Source organism: Taudactylus pleione, unplaced genomic scaffold (genome assembly GCF_031769625.1).
Source record: "Taudactylus pleione unplaced genomic scaffold, aTauple2 ptg000201l, whole genome shotgun sequence".
NCBI classification, from domain to species: Eukaryota; Metazoa; Chordata; class Amphibia; order Anura; family Myobatrachidae; genus Taudactylus; species Taudactylus pleione.
The window spans coordinates 30395760-30413684 of record NW_028284603.1 but is presented as its reverse complement, the minus strand read 5'-3'; the positions used below and the strand labels follow the sequence as shown (position 1 = coordinate 30413684).

The 17925-nt window shown below is 38.4% G+C and overlaps 1 protein-coding gene across 3 annotated transcripts in view; it reads left to right on the top strand.

Moving 5' to 3' along the window:
* Nucleotides 1–17090, top strand: part of LPGAT1 (lysophosphatidylglycerol acyltransferase 1) — a 153923-nt gene extending 136833 nt beyond the window's left edge. Inside the window, exons 8-9 of one of the 3 annotated variants that reach the window (XR_015878990.1) lie at nucleotides 1589–2306; nucleotides 16742–16799. Coding sequence is in view for 2 of the 3 variants with exons in the window: in XM_088477549.1 (XP_088333675.1) it covers nucleotides 1589–1740 (152 nt within the window). In the remaining variant the exon portion in view is untranslated. Of the gene's footprint in view, nucleotides 1–1588; nucleotides 3381–16741 lie in introns of those variants that run through there. The other 2 variants (XM_088477550.1, XM_088477549.1) reach the window with 2 other exon arrangements.
* The last annotated feature ends 835 nt before the right edge of the window (nucleotides 17091–17925 follow it).

The window sequence follows — 17925 nt, the reverse complement described above, 5'->3', positions numbered from 1 at the left end:
TATCAACTAACAGTCCCCATACATCTACCACTGATTGGGGCAATTCCCGGTTCTGCTGATGGCGGGGTCCGGGAATCGGGAATATTCAACATGTTGAAAGAGCTCGATTTCCCGATCTTGTCCACAAAATGGTCGGAGTCGGCGAATCGGGTATTTTTTTAACATTAATGGATTGCCAATCATCGATTGCCGCCGGTCGGCGGATTCAATTCTGGAAATGCTCCTCAGATGTATGTGCCCCTTTAACTTTTAAAGTCCTAGATTAACATTTCTGTAAACAATTCTCAGTGGGTATGATAATTTTTTGTTTTAGTCAACAAGAAGGTTAAAAAAAGAATTGTGGACCTTATAAGTACACTGAAATATTTTAATATCTTTAATGAAGTGAGAGATGCATCTGTGGGGGAGATTTATCAAAGCTTGGAGAGTGAAACGGGATAGAGATTTAGGTGGCAGATGTATCAAGTCTTCGAGAGAACGTACTAACCAATCAGTTCCCTCCTGTCATTTTGTTCAAACACAGCCTGTAAACTGACAGAATCTGATTGGTTGGTACTTTTTCTCTCTCTCCAACATCTCCCCCAAAGTACCAACCCATCAGCTTCCAACTGTCATTTTTGTAACACAGGCTCATTTATCAATGAGTTTTATCATATGCAATGAGTTTTAAAACTCATTGCATATGATAATGGTGCTCCAGCCAATCAGCTCCTAACTGTCATCTGTTTGAAAAATGACAGTTGGGAGCTGATTGGCTTGAGCACCATTTGTCATACACAAGTTTTTAAAACTCATTGCATATGATAAAACTTGTTGATAAATGGGCCCCACAGTCTGTAAAAAGACAGTTAAAAGCTGATTATTAGTACTTTGGGGGAGAACTATCAAACCTTGGAGAGAGATAAGGTACCATCCAATCAGCTTCTGTCAGTTTTCAAACACAGCCTGTAATATGGCAGTTAGAAGCTTATGGGTTGGTACTTTATCTCTCGCCACGGATTGATACATATCCCTATCTATCTCTCTAAATGGTTTAATAAATCTCCCCCACAGTATCTTAAATACTCCTGCACCTTGTGAGAATCACTGATTTAGCCATTTTTTAAATAATATTTCTTGCAAATGCGCTACAGAGAGTATTTCAGTAATTCACATCAGCGCCTGCCCCAGTGAAGTTTACAATACGTATTGCCGATCAGGTGGCGAAAAATACACATAAGGGTTCATTTTTTGCCAGAAGCTGATTAACCTACCAGTATGTATTTGTAGTGTGGAAAAAAAAAAATGTAGGAAAACCACACAAATATGGGGAGGACATACAAACTCTGCACAGATTAGCCTTGTATGTGACCCCAGGGCTGTGAGGCAGTAATGCTAACCATTATGCCAACCGTGCTGCCTCTAATTTCTAGTGAATAAGTCCCAGTTGATGCTACTACTTCCTATAGATTTGATCAGCTCCAAATCGTGTTGCCAGATAATTTGATAGACTGCATTTTTGTGAATAGTCCTGCTAACAAAATGGCTTCTTACACTGTAACACACTTTTACAATGAGAATATAACACTTGTTTGTCTCCTCCTTCCAGGTGCTTTTCCTCCCTTGCAGGGACAGAAGAAAGCCGTGCCAAGGGCGATGATCCTAAACCACATCTGGCTCTTCCTTGTACAGTCGCTGGCGTTTTTGTCAGGGTACATGTGGTACTGCGTTCTTCACTATTTTTATCAATGCCTATTTTAAAAGCTCAAGGGGACCTGAGGATTAAAATGTAGGCAATTTCAAGCTCTTGCGAGAGAGGATCATGTTATCTGTGTGAATGTGAATAACATCACAGTCAAGGAACTAGCTGACTTATTTTTTCCTTTTTTTTTTTTTTTTTTTTCTTTTATAAATCTATATAATTTTATTTTATTATGATTTTTTTTGTTTGCATTTTTAAGCTCTAATTGGGGCTGTTTTAAACTCACGTGATATTATGGATCAGTGTCAGTGACCTGCTAATGTTTTTTTAGCAAATGGGCATGAGTCCTTCTCAATCTTTTTTTTCGAAGATGAAGGGTTTTATTCATGACTGGACGCGTCAACGTTTCCTAATAATAAAAACATGCTAAAGGAATACACCTCTGCAATCTCCTAACTGTAGTTCGCAGAAATCCGCCGGTCTTGAATCTTTTGTGATTGGGTGTTTGCCCACGTTACCGCCCACTAAACAAGACTCTGAAACGCGTTGCTAGGGGATTTTTTTGTGGTTTTTTTTTTTCTCATTCACTGTAACACCCAAGGAATGCGTTGTCATGAAGAATCCGGTGAGATTACATAGGATAGTTGTCTGTTCTCCTGTCCTGTTCTCTGTGTCCTTCATGGCATTACAAAATTATGTATCCAACGTAACGAAGATTGAGATGTTCATTCTTGTTTTATGTTTACCATAATGCACCTGGTTTACTTGTACAAGTATCCTCACCCTGAGGATGTCTACTTACCTGAAAAGTTAAAAATGTTTTTTGTGTGTTAGTATGCACCATTTTGTATGTGAATTTTATCAGTGTATAGTGTCTTTTTTTTTTCCCCCTCTAATTGCACTTTTTTTTCTTCTTTTTTTTTCCCAACTGTTCTAACTCTGTGGAGTGTATTTGTTCCAAATAAGTGCTAAAGCTTTTAGATCCCACATCTGATGATATTTCATCAGGAATTTTCCTCAACTGAAATGTCTTGTTATATTAGTGTAATTCTGTCTTTATGGCACTACATATATTTGACAAGCAATGGGACGTGGCCAGGGGATGCTATTATTTTGCCAATCCAGAAGTGACTCTGACCATATGTGTCCAATATTCTTTCGTTACACCCCTTGAATCCATCACAGGAGCGCGCCTGACGGGCGCTGATCTCTGGTGTTTAAGGGCATTGCAAAGTCCAGTTTTCATAGCACAATATTCAGATGTCTTTTACTCTGCTGATCAGTTATAGTAATACCATGTAGAGGATAAATATGTATTTCAGTGGCTGCTTTCATCAATGAGATATACAGCGGAGGAGAAGGAAAAAAAAAAAAAAATTGGTGCCAAAATCTTTTTACCCATTCACTGCCCGAGAGCCCATCAGTGTATTTATATCCATGGTAACCTGTTACATTTCATTCTAATACTAGAATGAAAAGGTGGAGAGGAGGCCATTTTGAATGCATTGCTATGTACCTGCTACAATTGATTTCCTTGCTAAAACAGAACAATGTATCTGGGTCAAATAAGCCAAAAATGAATATAAACTATTTTTGTTTTTAGAAACAATTTGCTGACTGTCGGACAAGGCAGATATCACAGGCAGTTTTGCAAATTGTCTTATCCTTGGCCATAGGACATGCCGGTTACACAGAATACTCCTACAGTGTGGACAGAAGTGATTTTTTCATTATTGCCAGATCTGTTTCTTAATGAACGAAGGAGAGTTTCTACCATCATTTTTATTTAGTGTTCTCCTTTGTGATTAGATTTTGTTTGGCCTCTTTTATAATAACTGTGATTTACAACGTGATGTCAGGATACAACTCGAAAAAAAAAAATAATAATAAAAAAAAGATAATATATATATATATATATATATATATATATATATATATATATATATATATATATATTTAGTGTGTTACCATAGACTCTCTGGCCAGAATATTACTAAGTACATTAACCCATTAGTGTTCATAAATATCATGTTTTCTGATTTGTTATCCAGTTCATTCGAGGTGGTTATTTCTTTTCAACAGTAACATCAAACTTAAATCCCTAAAAATTGCCATTGTAATACAATTTAGCAAATTTAACACAAACAGCCACTTTCTTGACTTGTTATAGCAAGCCGTATGGGTGTAGATTTAATCCCACCTAGATTTTCTTAAGAAGGAAAACAATTTGCTGGTTTTCTCCTTAAAATAATATATAAGTTTGTATAAAAGGTTGTGTGCTCTGCCATTTTATAGTTTAAGCATTCACTTTCCTGTCGAACTCTCAGGCATTATGGCATTTTTCATACAACCTTTTTATATAAAGAATAAAATGTATGTACAAAGTGATTCAAAAAATATGAGAGTGATAGTACCTAGCACACTGTTATAACATTGCTAGAACCTGGGTAACAATTACTGCAGCGTAGATTGACAGCACAAAACTGCTTGCGGACGATAAACTAAACGGTTTAGTAGCTAATGTACAACTAGTTTGTGTAATGTGACAATGGATCCACAAAAAGGAAGTTTATATATCCATTTACTATATGTTATGTGGATAGAACTGTATTGTTACAGCTCTAATACCAGATTATAGGGTGTTTGGCAAAAATCAGTGCTGAAAAGCTATCAAGGGATAAACCTAACTTTAGTATCATATTTATTAGATATATTCTTTTGAGCCTTTTTACAGAAGACCTGTATTTGTCATACGGTGATTGATAGCTTGGACATTTTAGGTCAAATCGGCACTGAATTCTACACATGGGTCCAAAATAAGACAGTATTGTATGTATATTCGTTGTCCCCGACCAACTTGGTAAATTACATATATGGGCCAAAATGTGTAAAATTATACTTCGCCTCTAATGACTTAGGTGATCCAAATGAAGCTGTTTACAACTGGGGCCCATATCCAATTAGCCCCCCAACACTGTTGGGGCGCTAATTGATCCACGCAATCGGCGAAAAACGGAGATGTTTTGCCAATAATCCCTGATGTTCGCCGATATTTTATTTCTCCCTATCCTATTAATCCGGGCAAATTAATAGGATAGTTCAGCCGTTAACACATGGGAGCCGCGATAAGCTCATGGCCGTATGTGTTCTCGCCTTTTTTGGGGCGAAAAAACGGCACTTATCATGGATTATTTTTCAGGACACATCAGGTCCCGAAAAAAAAACCCTGATAAGTGCCGTTGTCAGGCCGACTTTGGGACTCATTGGATAGCCCCGAGCAAGCCCCGGGCGAGCTAGTGGCTAATTGGATATGGCCCTTACTTGTGAATGAGCCTACATCACACATAACAGATTGCCACAACACAGAGCAATTTCATCAGCAGTTGAATTGAATCAAATTGGGCAGATATCGGTGCCCTTCAGTTGCAAACAATTTCACTGTGCTGTGTGTTGACACCTGTTTTATTGTACAAACAAATTTGAAATAATCTGTGTTGCTGCTTTCTGTCTGATTAGGCAGATCAAATTGTGGCTATGTGCAATTTATTAACAATTAAATATGATCAGCAATCCAATCAACCAACTGCAAAATACTAAATCAGTCAGTGTGTGGGATGCTTTGAATTTGAAAGTAAGGGTCTAGCAGTTTATTCTGCTTGCATCAAGTCTCTAGTTAACAGGTATGGTAAATGTTAGCATCATATTTTGTTTAACCACTCAAAGGTGATTTTTTTATGATTATTAAAAGAAATATGATGTTTTTATTTGCATTGTTATTCCCACAGTGATATGTTAAAAAACAAAAACAAAATTATATATATAATTTTTTTTTTCTTTTTTCTGCCTTTTGGATAAAATACTACACTTATTAGTGCTGTTTTAAAGACACACTGCCATCAAATTTGTGTATTTATATGTTTTAAGTTAACATAACATGTAGAATCACATAAACTGCGAGGCAGTTGGCCACCATCAAAATGGATTGTATTATTCAGTATATGTGGAAAAATGCAGTTGAAAGATTTTGATCCTCCTCTGGCTGCATGAACAGGCCCCAGTGTAAGTCAGAAGCTTGGGTAGCCAAACTGTTTGGTTCTTAGGTCAAGTGGCAGGATTGGTGAACTTGTGGCCAATATTGCATCAGGCCTCGGCAAAGAGCTGGCATTACTCCCATTTATCCTATTACTTTTCAAGCTGGTGAATGCTGAACCCTTATTTGTTCAGGTAAGCTGATCAGGGTGAATAAGAACTCACAAGGGCTGCAGTTCAACCATAAGACAGCAGATCCTTTATATTATAATCTTCCTATATAAAAAAAAAAAAATCAAAATTTAGTTGAGATCCTTTTTACTAGTTCACACACAGACAAGCTATGTAAATTAGGACTGAGGAAAAACAACTAGTAAATCTACCCCCATGTGGTAGTCATGGGTTAAACTCTTTCAGCTGATTAAATTCTGTATGATGTGCCGCCAAACATCACAGTGCTATTCAATTCACCGCGCTGTTACCCAGACTAAAGGATTTCTTCTTGCACCCTCCTGAGAGTGTGAGCAGATAAACAACCTAAAGTGCCGAGGCTGTTTTTCAGCTTAGTGCGGCGCTAGCAGCCTCTCCGCCAACACTTTAGTCAGAGAATGCCGGTTAGTGCGACTAAACATCCAACTTAAGTGGCTTTAGTCACACTTAACCGTGGTGAATTGAATAGCTCCAGGAGCTCCTGCCCCAAGCTATTCACATCAGGCTGAATTGAACGGCTCCCCCATATTTGGCAGTGCATATATTTGCCTATTAAGGTGGTAGGCCAACACAACGCAAATTTCCTGCGGACCTCTATGGGATGCGAGGAAAAACTTAATGTTGACGATCCAGAGCGCCACACCGTGGCCGTTGCGCATATTTGAATCTGCTAATAAACTGGGTGATCTGGAAATGATGGACATAAAATCTGAAAAATATATGTAAGACGTTGCACTAAACGGTACATTCTAAATGCAGCCCATTAGAATGTACTCAGTATTATAATTCAGTTTTTCTTTTATTTCCAGACTTTTTAGTGTAGTAGAAACATTGAGTCTCTGACAATAACATATGCTGCTATTCAGAAGAATACTTTGAAGGATATGAGAGCTTTATCTGTTTTCTTTATTTGAGTATTAAGACTTAATATTGTAGAGGGTCAAAAAAATATTTCAGAATTTTTATAAAACAATTGTTCAACAAGCAGAAAAGTTTGGTCCCTTAACAGGGACCTGTTTAATCCATACAAATATATAACTAATTTGAAAGAGATTTCAAGATTGACTGTAATGTGTTTTGAGATTATGGAATTTGATTAATGAAATGGTACTATGTGGCATTTGTACTGCTACCTATAGCAGGTATTCACCTTTACTTGTGCACTTTTAGAAAGTTAAGTAAAATATAACAATGCTTCAGTTTATTGCAGAGAGTCTTTGGCTTTGGAAGTTCCCACCATTTAAACCCATTTGTTATAAATCTTGTCAAATATGTTTTAATTAGGAACAAACATTGAGAGGAAATAAAAACCTAGTTCACTGTTCTGCAGGACGTGTCTTCTACACAAAGTAGAGGCGGCCATTTTCTGAGCTCTGCTAATATTCAGGCTATCCATCTATTAGGTGCTATTGAGATCACTGAGGCATGAGGCTGTTTTTGTGCCTTATTTCTCAATGAGTTCTTATAGACCAATAAGCTTCATTCTCCTAAATATTGGTCCATCCCATAAATGTCTGCCTAAACTGTGTAGATGAAGAGTGCGCTATGAGGTAAGATTAAATTACTTCCTTTAGAGGTAAAACCTAGCATTTTGGGTTGGAACATATTTTCTAATCCAAAAGAGCGGGTTTAGACTTTACAAAAATAAACACTGTCAATAATGTAGTGAAAATCTGCTATTTTGAGTAATCTCACTTCAATAAATAAACCACATGATAAATACAAATTGGTCAGAAATGATCTAGATAATCTTTAATATTTTTTTTTCTCCCTCCTTCATTTTTGATATATTAAATTCTAAGCCCCTGCATGGCCTGGAGAACATATAAAGTATAGTTTTCACTCTTGAAGTGATTGGTGTTAATTTGGAATTGTGTGTGCGGTCTCCTGAATTTATCAGGTGGTCCTGATACAACTCAATAAAGACATTTTCAGATGTCCATTCATAATTTTTTACATTTCTCAGAGTAGTCCATCCAACATTTCTATGAAATCCAAAACAGTTTCAGATTTAAGGAAAAGTCCTGTATTTATCCCAAATAATTTAATTTCTTATGGTTTTGTTTATAATCTAAAACCTATAGTGTACAGAGATATAGGATTTATGCACTAAAGTATCTGTCATGGCCATCACATGTTTGTATGTAATAGAATTTTTCATGATTCTTGTAAACATTGCACACAATTGTGTTTTTCTTTGCTTTTTTTTGCCACGCTGTTTGCACTGATTAAGAATACTATAGGATAACTAATTTCTTCCATATTTTAAAACCAAACTATTTATTGCTATTTTTTTTTCTAAATAAATCACTGTTTGGTGTATAACATTAAAATACGTGGGACCAAAGTTGCATCCGTGTCCAAATTACAAAAAAAACAAACAAACTGTAAATGATGGGTAATGCACCAGAATAAAGTGTTGGCAAGTTTTTTGTTTTGTGTTTTACAAGGTTTCTTTCATGTGCACAGAGTGGGGACCATTTGGTGGGCTGAACCAATACTTACATTGGTGGATGCAACCATTTTGTGGTTTGGCACAGCCTATAACTTTCAAATTTAATAATATATCAGTTGATCCTAATGATCCGATTTTTAGTATTTCTTTATCCCGCCCACAAAATGTCTGCCTCTACAGAGCTCTTCAGTGGTCCCAGTAATGGCCCCATCTCCATGTGAATGGGTAGACTGCATCCTCCACAAAATGGCTGTGTGTAAGCAACAATACACCAAATAAAGGTCATGTTATAGTGAAGCAACAAACAAATATTAAAAATTCTCTAACCCCCTCCCAACATTCTATTTTTTTTTTCTTTTTTGCTATATTAAAAAGTCTAGAAATCAACAAAGCCATTGATATTGTTTAGTCTTTTTTGTGTGCAGAACTGTATGTGACATCACCTTGACTCATGCACATTTTTCATCCAGGAGTGGAGTGTCTTACCGTATCAACTTCATTTTTATATTTTGTTAAGACTTTGGTTTGTGAAGATTTTAAGCAGCGTTTATGTTGGGTTTCTTTTAAAATTGACATTAAATGCATATGTTTGTACAACAGATTTACTGCCACCATTTTGTTGACTTTTTAGGCATTGTTCATTTGTTTTTGTACCTGCATGTAATGTGTGATGAATGACTGAATGTAAACTGTAGTGACTATACATTTTGTAAAGGGCTGGTCACAATTGGATTAACTTTGTATGTTGTTTAAATTTTTTTTTATTTTTAAAAAGACAGAAATGTTAGTTGTATTATATAAAACCAAAAATATATAAGTTATAAAGTCCAGCTGTTGAATATATTTTTTTCATCTTTAAGAGTTTTGGTTTCTTTCCTTTTAAAGCAAGCAATATCGACCCAATTTACAAAAATGATTACTCGTTCTCGATCTCGCGCAGTTACGCAGTCTTTACACCAAACTAGTATATTGCCGGGTAACCTCGTCTAGGAGGACTGCTGTAGAGGTTTTACCTATCAATGGGGACTACTCCTGGAAGACATCAGTACTGATATTTGAATGCTCATGAATGCAAATGATTGTCAGCTCCTAAATGACTGACAGCAGCTCTTGTCCAACAGAGAGCCAGATATCTCTTCTACTCCTATATCTCTTCCTTGATCCTTTCCAGTGATTGTACAGTATGTCCAGCAGATGCCCACAGTAGCAAGTGCAGGAATAGAGGGGAACCACCCACAAGTATGGGGAGGATATTGTGGTAAACCCTCTTAGCTGCTATGAAGGGCTATACAGCTATATTACCAGATTTATTATTTGCTCAGTCTTTTTGTTGCTTATACAGGTTGAGTCTCCCATATCCGAAATGCTCGGCACCAGGAGCATTTCGGATTTTGGATTATTCCGGTTTTCGGAATACCTGGGGGGGGGGCCCGGCGGGTGGGTCCGGAAGGTGTTGCGGTGGTCCGGCGGGTTTCGTGAGGGGTCCGGTGACTGAGGCGGAAGGGTCCGGCAGGTAAGGTGGAAGGGTCCGGCGGGTGCTGCGGCTGTCACGAGGGTCCGGCGGGGGGTGGCCTGGCGTGTGGACCAAGCTCAGGCCGCTAGTCATTGGCCGCTGATACTAGTGACGTCATGACGTCAGGTCACGTCGTGACGTCACATATGCACCAAAATATTCCGGTTTTTGGAATATTTCGGTTTTTGGAATAATGGATATGGGAGACTCAACCTGTATGTAGAATTACACAATTAATGGACCATCATTTAAATATTTGAATGTATTTTTACCTACATGGTCCACATCTAGTGTTAAAATGACATTCCTGTTTAAATGTAAAGTATTACCTCCCCATTCCACTATAGACAACTAAAGCTCCTCCCACAACTTTTGTTGAGATGTTATATAGGTCAAAAATCTTATTCTGCAGGTATGTTAGTGACCACAAGCTCCACCCCTGTGAATGAATTCACCAATCCACACAATTTATATTTTCACAGCAAGTATGAACAGATGTTACTCTAAGGGCTCAATCTAATTAGGTGCAAATTTCCAAATGCAAATTTTTTACATGAACATTGCATGAATGTGCGCACACGGGAAATGTGAGATCCAATTAGAAATGCCAATTTGCAATAGTTGCAGCGACTTTTCTACAAAATGTGACCTGAGAGAAGTGCATGAAAAAGTGGGGAAACAACCCTTGACCCCAAGAAAGAGGGCAACTGAAATAGCAGGGCCATATAGGAGGCTTAGTGGTCATAAGTAAAGTACTGGAGGTTTTTAAAAGCTGCAAATGGCTGATACTAGTTTGTAAAAAGTCAGATTTAACACTTTTAATTCTCATCTGCAAGTTCAAAACCCCTCTCCCATCAATACAACACCTCCACCAGTGATGTGTGGTCAGATGAGGCAGAGCCTTTCCTGTCATACCTCCGGTATACTCCACAGTTTTGACTATAAAAATGATAATAAAACTGTGAAGAAAATATTATAAATATCTTTTTCGTGGTATTCTAATCATTTTTATAGTCAAAACTTTGAAGTAAAAAGTGTATGGCAGGTGAGGTACTGCCTCCCCTGCCTACCTTTTCCGCACATGCCTGTTCAAAACTTGCCAAAATTCCAGCAAGATATACTACAGATCCTTAGTATAATGCCCACATGAACCCTCTGGTTCATATATGTATCTGTAAATCTGGCTCTGATACTAGCCAGGGCCTCCCCAGCCATTTACCCCACCACACATCACTGACCTCCACTTACCTGTCCCACATCATTTACACCCCCCACATACGTGTCCCACATCATCTACACCTCCACATACCTGTCCCCACATAATTTACACCTCCACATACCTGTCCCATATTTTTACCTACATATATCTGTCCCCCATCATTTATACCTCCACCTACCTGTCCCACATCATTTACATCTCCACCTACCTTAATCTTCATGTCCTCCAAAAAAGCAATGCGAGTTTGGAATTAGATTGCATATGAAATCCTAATTCTCCATGAGAACAACTGGCAGGACCTAACTTGCACCTAATTGGACTGACCCCTAGCACTGCCTGCTCTTAGACCAGCGTCTCCATCCTGACATGGTAGTTCCTGTATATTTTTCATCAGAATTTCTCAGCAGTGATTGTATAGAAGTGTCAGATAGTGGCTCCACTTGTTTTAAGATTAGTTTTATTTCCATGACTTTACTTTTTCTGACTCTTACTAAAGAAATCACATCCATAGTGTATCTCTGAACTTATATGTTTCCGTAATGAAATGCACAAACACTTTTTACACACAAAACTTGCACGTTCTGTACAGTCTCTGGCTGGACAGTGCTTTATGCCTCAATCAGGGTTTAGAAGTGTGAGAAAGCTGTTAGACTCTTATAACATACTGTCTGTGCTGTTTCACTGACTGGTATCCTATAATCACCATTATACTCACAATGCAAGCATCCCACATATCATTTAGAAAATGGATATTTTGGGCCTGATTCAAAGTTATATGCAAACCCAATGGTTTGCGTACAACTCTGATGGCTGACGATGGGCTCATCGCAGGATCTGTACAAAGACGCAGCAGCGATGTGATTATCGTACAACTCTGAATCAGGCACTTTCTCAAGCTACCACATACATTTAACACTTGTGAGAATTCTACTTTGTTAGAGCCCATCCTATATATATAGTAAATAACATACTATCAAGTTTGTAAGAATCTCTATTGCATAATGCAATTAATGTCCTGCTGCTATTGTTACTGCCACTCAGGACAGGAAACACACCTCCCAGAAGCCTCACTTTCTGCCTCATGGGAAATTATCTTGATACATTATGATTGCATATGTATGTAGTTTGAGTAGATCAGGGTATGGCCTAATACAGGGGTAGTCATACTGTGGCACTACCCATCCTAGCATGCCCTGACAGTTTTAGAATTTGCTGATAGCAAAACTGACAGGGTATGCTGTCATGTGTAGTTCCACAGCAGCTGGCGAGCCACAGGTTGGCTACCCCTTTCCTTTATATGTCCCAATTTTCCCTTCAGGAATGTTAAGAGTCATGGAGAACAGTATAGGGCATCTAATTCCTAAGAAGAGACTTCTCCAATTTATGATATAGACTCCAAGACCATGGACCCTCCACTGATGAAGGTCCATGAAATAGAACATGTTGCAACATTTTAAAGGGTAGCAGGGCTGCCTTAGATTTAAATTTGGTATACACCATACGATGGTGCGACCAAGTGACGATGTCGTGCAACCCCATACACACTGCATGATCGGGCATAACAGCACGGCGGCATTCATTAAACCGTCCCATCTGCCGTGAACGACTGATCAGGTGTACACTCTACGATGTGTACGATATACCATTCTGATCCACGTCGGAACAATATTTCGTACGATGCATTATATAATGTGTACCAAACTTACATCTCTTGTGGTGTAAACTATACTTTGAGTATGTTAAATGGATCTAGCCCAGTGGTTCCCCAACTTTTTTGAATCACAGCGCCCTAGGGTATTAGCATTGTTTTCACGGCACCCCTAAGCCAAAAGTTTAATATTGAGAAATTCAGAAAAAATGTAGGTAAAGTGAATTGTGCTTACTTGTCATCCTTAGGGTCAGTTATGTGGTGTGGTCAGGTTTGTACTTCTGTTTGTCCACATATTTATATTACATTGACCATAAATTATTTGATTTGGTGCTGGACCACCAACCTGATTCACCCTGGCAAGTGTCCCGATGCACCCCAGGGTGCCGCGGCGCACAGTTTGAGAACCACTGGTCTAGCCCAAGAATATTTTCCTGTTTTATGAGCTTTCTAAAGCTACCAAATTAACCAAAATCTTGGTGTGTTTAGGCTGGTAATTAGTTCTATTTCATTTATGTGCTGGCACCAACCTGGTTTTAGAACACAACCGTTCCCAACCTTTGGTGACATTCTAGCAAACTCTAGAATGAAAAGCAATAGATCCATTGTTATCATTTCAGCAATCAAGAATAATTATATACAATTACATATAAAAGATGCTTAAAGACAAATGTGAAGGGTTATTTGTTTAAGTTTCACCCATTAACCAATATGTATTTGGGAGCATATCCATCTTGGGATCATGACAGAGGTGTGTCCTGTCTGTGTTTGGAAATTGCAGTTGTAATGAGTCTTTATTTTAATGAAAGTGTATAATGAAAATATGGTTATACGATTTGTAAGACTGATATCCGCAAAGCACATGACCCGGGCAGTGTACACAGTGGTGTCTTTCAATACACCTCAACTACCATCTGAGCTGAGACCAGTGAATGGAAAAGAGACATTTACAGGTATCATTGACCTTTAAAGAGTGATGACATTAATGTTCTCATGGTGAAATTCCAGATACTTATGACAGAGCAGGGACAGAATAATAGGGCATGTTCCACCTCTCCCCATCACTCTTCTCTGCTTTAGTAAATAGGTTACATCAGAGCTTCCAAACTGTGAGCCTGATTCAGCAAGGAACGCAGTTGCTAATATGCACGCAATCGGCCGATTGAGTACTGCGTATGCATCGCAGTGCGCGAATTGGCCATTGCGAGCGGGACGCAGACCCATCGGAGAGTTATTGACAGGGAGTGCAGTTTGTGGCTGGTAACGGGGGGGGGGGGGTCGGGCAAATGCAGGCGTGCCAGTGCGTTTCAATGCCGTTGCAGGGGTGTGCATAAATTATCCACTCCGATGCCCTATGCAGCCTGAAGTCTCATAGCGTGCGTGGTTTTTAGCAATTTCTGAATAAGGTCTGGGCTTGTGCAAGTGTGCGTGAGGCTGCGATGGTTCTCGATTGTACCAATGTTTTCGCAGTCTTGCTAAACATTACGAATGTGTGAAAGGTAAAGTGGGCAACCTAATGTTTTGCTGAGATTGCGATCGCAATGGATTAGCATACTTTCGCAGTTGAACTGCGTGCGTACACAATATTGCATTCCGTAGTGAATCAGGCCCTCTGTCCTCAAGGCACCCGAACGGTCCAGGTTATAAGGATAACCATGCTTGGGCACAGGTGACTTAATTAGTACCTCAGTCTTTTGATTTACCCATCTGTGCTCAACCATGGATATCCTTTAAAACCTGGACCGTTAGGTTGCCTTGAGGACTGAGTTTGGAAACCTCTGGGTTATATGCAATGTACTTGCATCTCTTCATGGATTACATTGATAACTATGTGAGTATCCATCTCTTCTCTGTTGACCTGTTGAGTAATGAATGGTTATCGAATTAAAAAGACTTGTGTAAAACCTTGCCTTGCATATCACAGATGGTTGCTCTAATAAGGGGGTGGATCTATTTTTTACTTTTTTTCTTTTAATGCCTTTCATTTTTGTGAACTTCAACATATACTAAACAGTCGTTCAAGATTCCCGTTCACAACTTTTTAGGTGACAGAATATTTTCCTATTGCAAATATTCAAATGAGTCCAACATACCATGCGTTGTGCTAGTAATAGTCTATGTGCCACTGAAAACAATGATAAATAATTGATCACCAATTGATTTGCTAATCCATTGTCTCTTATTGTGAAAAAACTACACGTGTACCTCACTTTTTGCGTGCCCTGAGGCATACCTGGTTACCTTTTTACTTTCCGCTAGGTCAATATTTAATTTTGTAGTAAATAGGTAAGGAAGGAGGATATGAAAGCTTAGATTAAGTATCTATTTTGATACTGGTCAGCTGGATTCTCCGCCATATGAATAAATGTTTCAAATGTAACTTTTTCTTAGACAGCAGAATATTTGGACTTTAGCAAAATAACATGGCAAACTTGGCTGAGAGTTGTTTCTCAACAATGCCTGGTGACCCATAGGTTGCTTTGTAGTTGTGCTTTGTCAAAGGCAAGAAAAGCTCATGTTTCTTGATTCGTTTGTTAACATGCACTCAAGAGACTCCCTGATCATTTATGACCTGTAATTAGCTATTTTTAATGATCTACGATTATGTACAAACCGCATGTAGACAATGTCTCATGTAACTTATGATGTAGAATGGTTTAACTGGAACTACATTGTGTGTACCATGTACCAAGCAGATTTGCTTATACTGATTACCCTTACAACAACAAATCCCTTGCATTCAATGCAAAGACTGGAGCTGATTTGTTGTCGTGACCAAGGGCATGAAACCTAAATAGATCTGCGTGGAAGCAGGAATCCACTAAAGATATGGTCCCCCTTTATATAGTGCTTCATATTTCATGACAATATTGGGGACTACATAACTCCAATAGTTGCAATTTGTGGATCCCAAAAACATTTGTTTTTAAACAGAAAGTGGGAGTGGTCTCAGATGTAGGGTTTTTTTTGGGGGGGGGGCACTTAGTTCTGATTCTTGCACTTTTAAATGGTGGGAGGTTATGGGGTTGGATCTCATGATTTCAATGCTAACCAAAGTTCACACATTACCTCTTTGTTTTCTTTTACATTATCCTTTTACAAATCCTAAATGTGATTTGGTGTATTTCTGAGGCCAGTGTGTAAAGTAGTATTCCGTGCTGACCAGCCCTCTATAGACCTGTACAAAAAAAAAGCCATTGTTTTTAATTCCTGCTTGATAAACACCAGTTTGTATTTCAAATGTTTATTCTTCCTGGTACAAAAAAATATGTATTTTTAAAGGGGGTTATCTTTTTGGCTTTGGAAAATGTCAGATGTGTGAGCGAGTATGACCATATCTTCATTCTGATCTGATAGAAATCAATAAATTTTTACTTCTCAGGACTCATAATTAATGTTTTAATTTATTCGTCTCTTGATTTACTGAAATGTTATCTTCATACCACCAACTTAGAGTTAACAAAGAACCTAAGCTTAGAATGTAGATAGATTATTAATTGACCGGGTCAGTGAGGTGAAAGGCTGGCATTTTCCAACTCTTTTTACTTGGACATTTGGATCCCCATGATGTCCTGTCCTGTCCTGTCCTGGTTTCAGTGAAATCAGGACTCTGTAAAGCGATGATATCCTTAATTCTTTTGAAGCAGTTGCTTCCGAATTAGAGCAAATGAAGATGTGCATGGTGCAAATAGTAACATTGTATCCTCAATGTCCTGCCTACAGTCACTCTAGGCCCCCACCTCCATCATTAATTTCACCTTCTCTTCTAAAATACTGCGCCCTCTAGCTTTATATATGTGTGGCAAAGTAACCATGAGAGTAACAGGACATCAGAATTCTTTGCGTCAAAATGCATATTTCTGTACATGTGCAAGTGTGAGCATTTGTACTGGACTTTAGCTCTTTGGATGTCTGAATCATGTTTGGTTTGTGCAAAACTGGCACGTCTAAGTGCATTAATCCGCCTTTTTATTTTCGTTGTGTAGTGGACTTACAAGAAACCACCATGGCCTGGGCTGGATCTAATGAAATCAAATGGACAAGTCCTTCTGCTAGAGTGAAAGGCAGCCTCAGGCAAGACTTCAAGGTTTGGTCTCCAATGTTAACAAGGAAACCCGTCCTGGCCAAACTATCCCAGGCTGCTCTACTACTTGGGAAAACAATAGCATGGCCTCCCTCCCAAACACTACAAGTGCTACACTAAAAAGGCTTTGCTTATGGGCATCGGTGTAACTGGGGATAGGGATCCCTAGAGTGACCACTTTGCCACATGGAGAATCCCAGTAGAATGATCAGGACCCCTTTGCACTATACTGAAATAGTAATAAAATGCAAATAAACCACATACATGATAGTTAATCAACTTTATTGAAATTATTGCTGAACAATAAATTGGGAAATTTGGAAATGTACACATTCAGCAAGCTCAAGGTTTGAGCACCATAGTTATGCCATCTCCTACTGATGTGATGTGTTTTTATGGACTATGTACAAATCTATGATTACTTCTCATATTCGGAAGTTCTCTGTACCGACTGTCGGCAGGAAGGTTTCCCCACATACTTTAAATTGCTGTTCAGTAAAATTAGCAGTTGAATTTAAAAAATGTTTACTTGTTATACAGTACTACACTATGAAAATGTTCTTAATGTTTTTGGACAGACTGAAAGTTTTATACTTTTTTTTTTTGTCCTTTTTTTTTTTTTGTCTGAAAAAAAGGGGGTGCTTTCTGTCCTTTTTTGTTAAGGGGCCCATTTATCATTGGGCACATACGCAATGCGTTCTGGCAAGATATTAGCGCCAAATGTATTACAGAGCACAGACGGGCTCCGAAAGGATCTCTTTATAATACATCTGGGGGATACTAATTATATGCGGTTATCCCATGAAAACGGGTGTTTTCAGGGAATATGCTGCAAATCGTTAATGATCAAATAGGCTCCTAAAACAGTTGTTTTTATAGTTCTCTAAGCTACTACTTGTAGGGTTCTCGCTTATTGGAAAGTTAAGTAAAAACACTTTCTGTAAAAATGTTTTATTATGATTAAACCACTTCCAACTTTTTCTCTACAATACATAAGAAGCGATAGGTGTGTAGGAAATATCGCGATTTAGCTTTATTGAGCTGTGAGTAAAGGAACAAGTTAAACAAAAAAAAGTTTCGGGAACA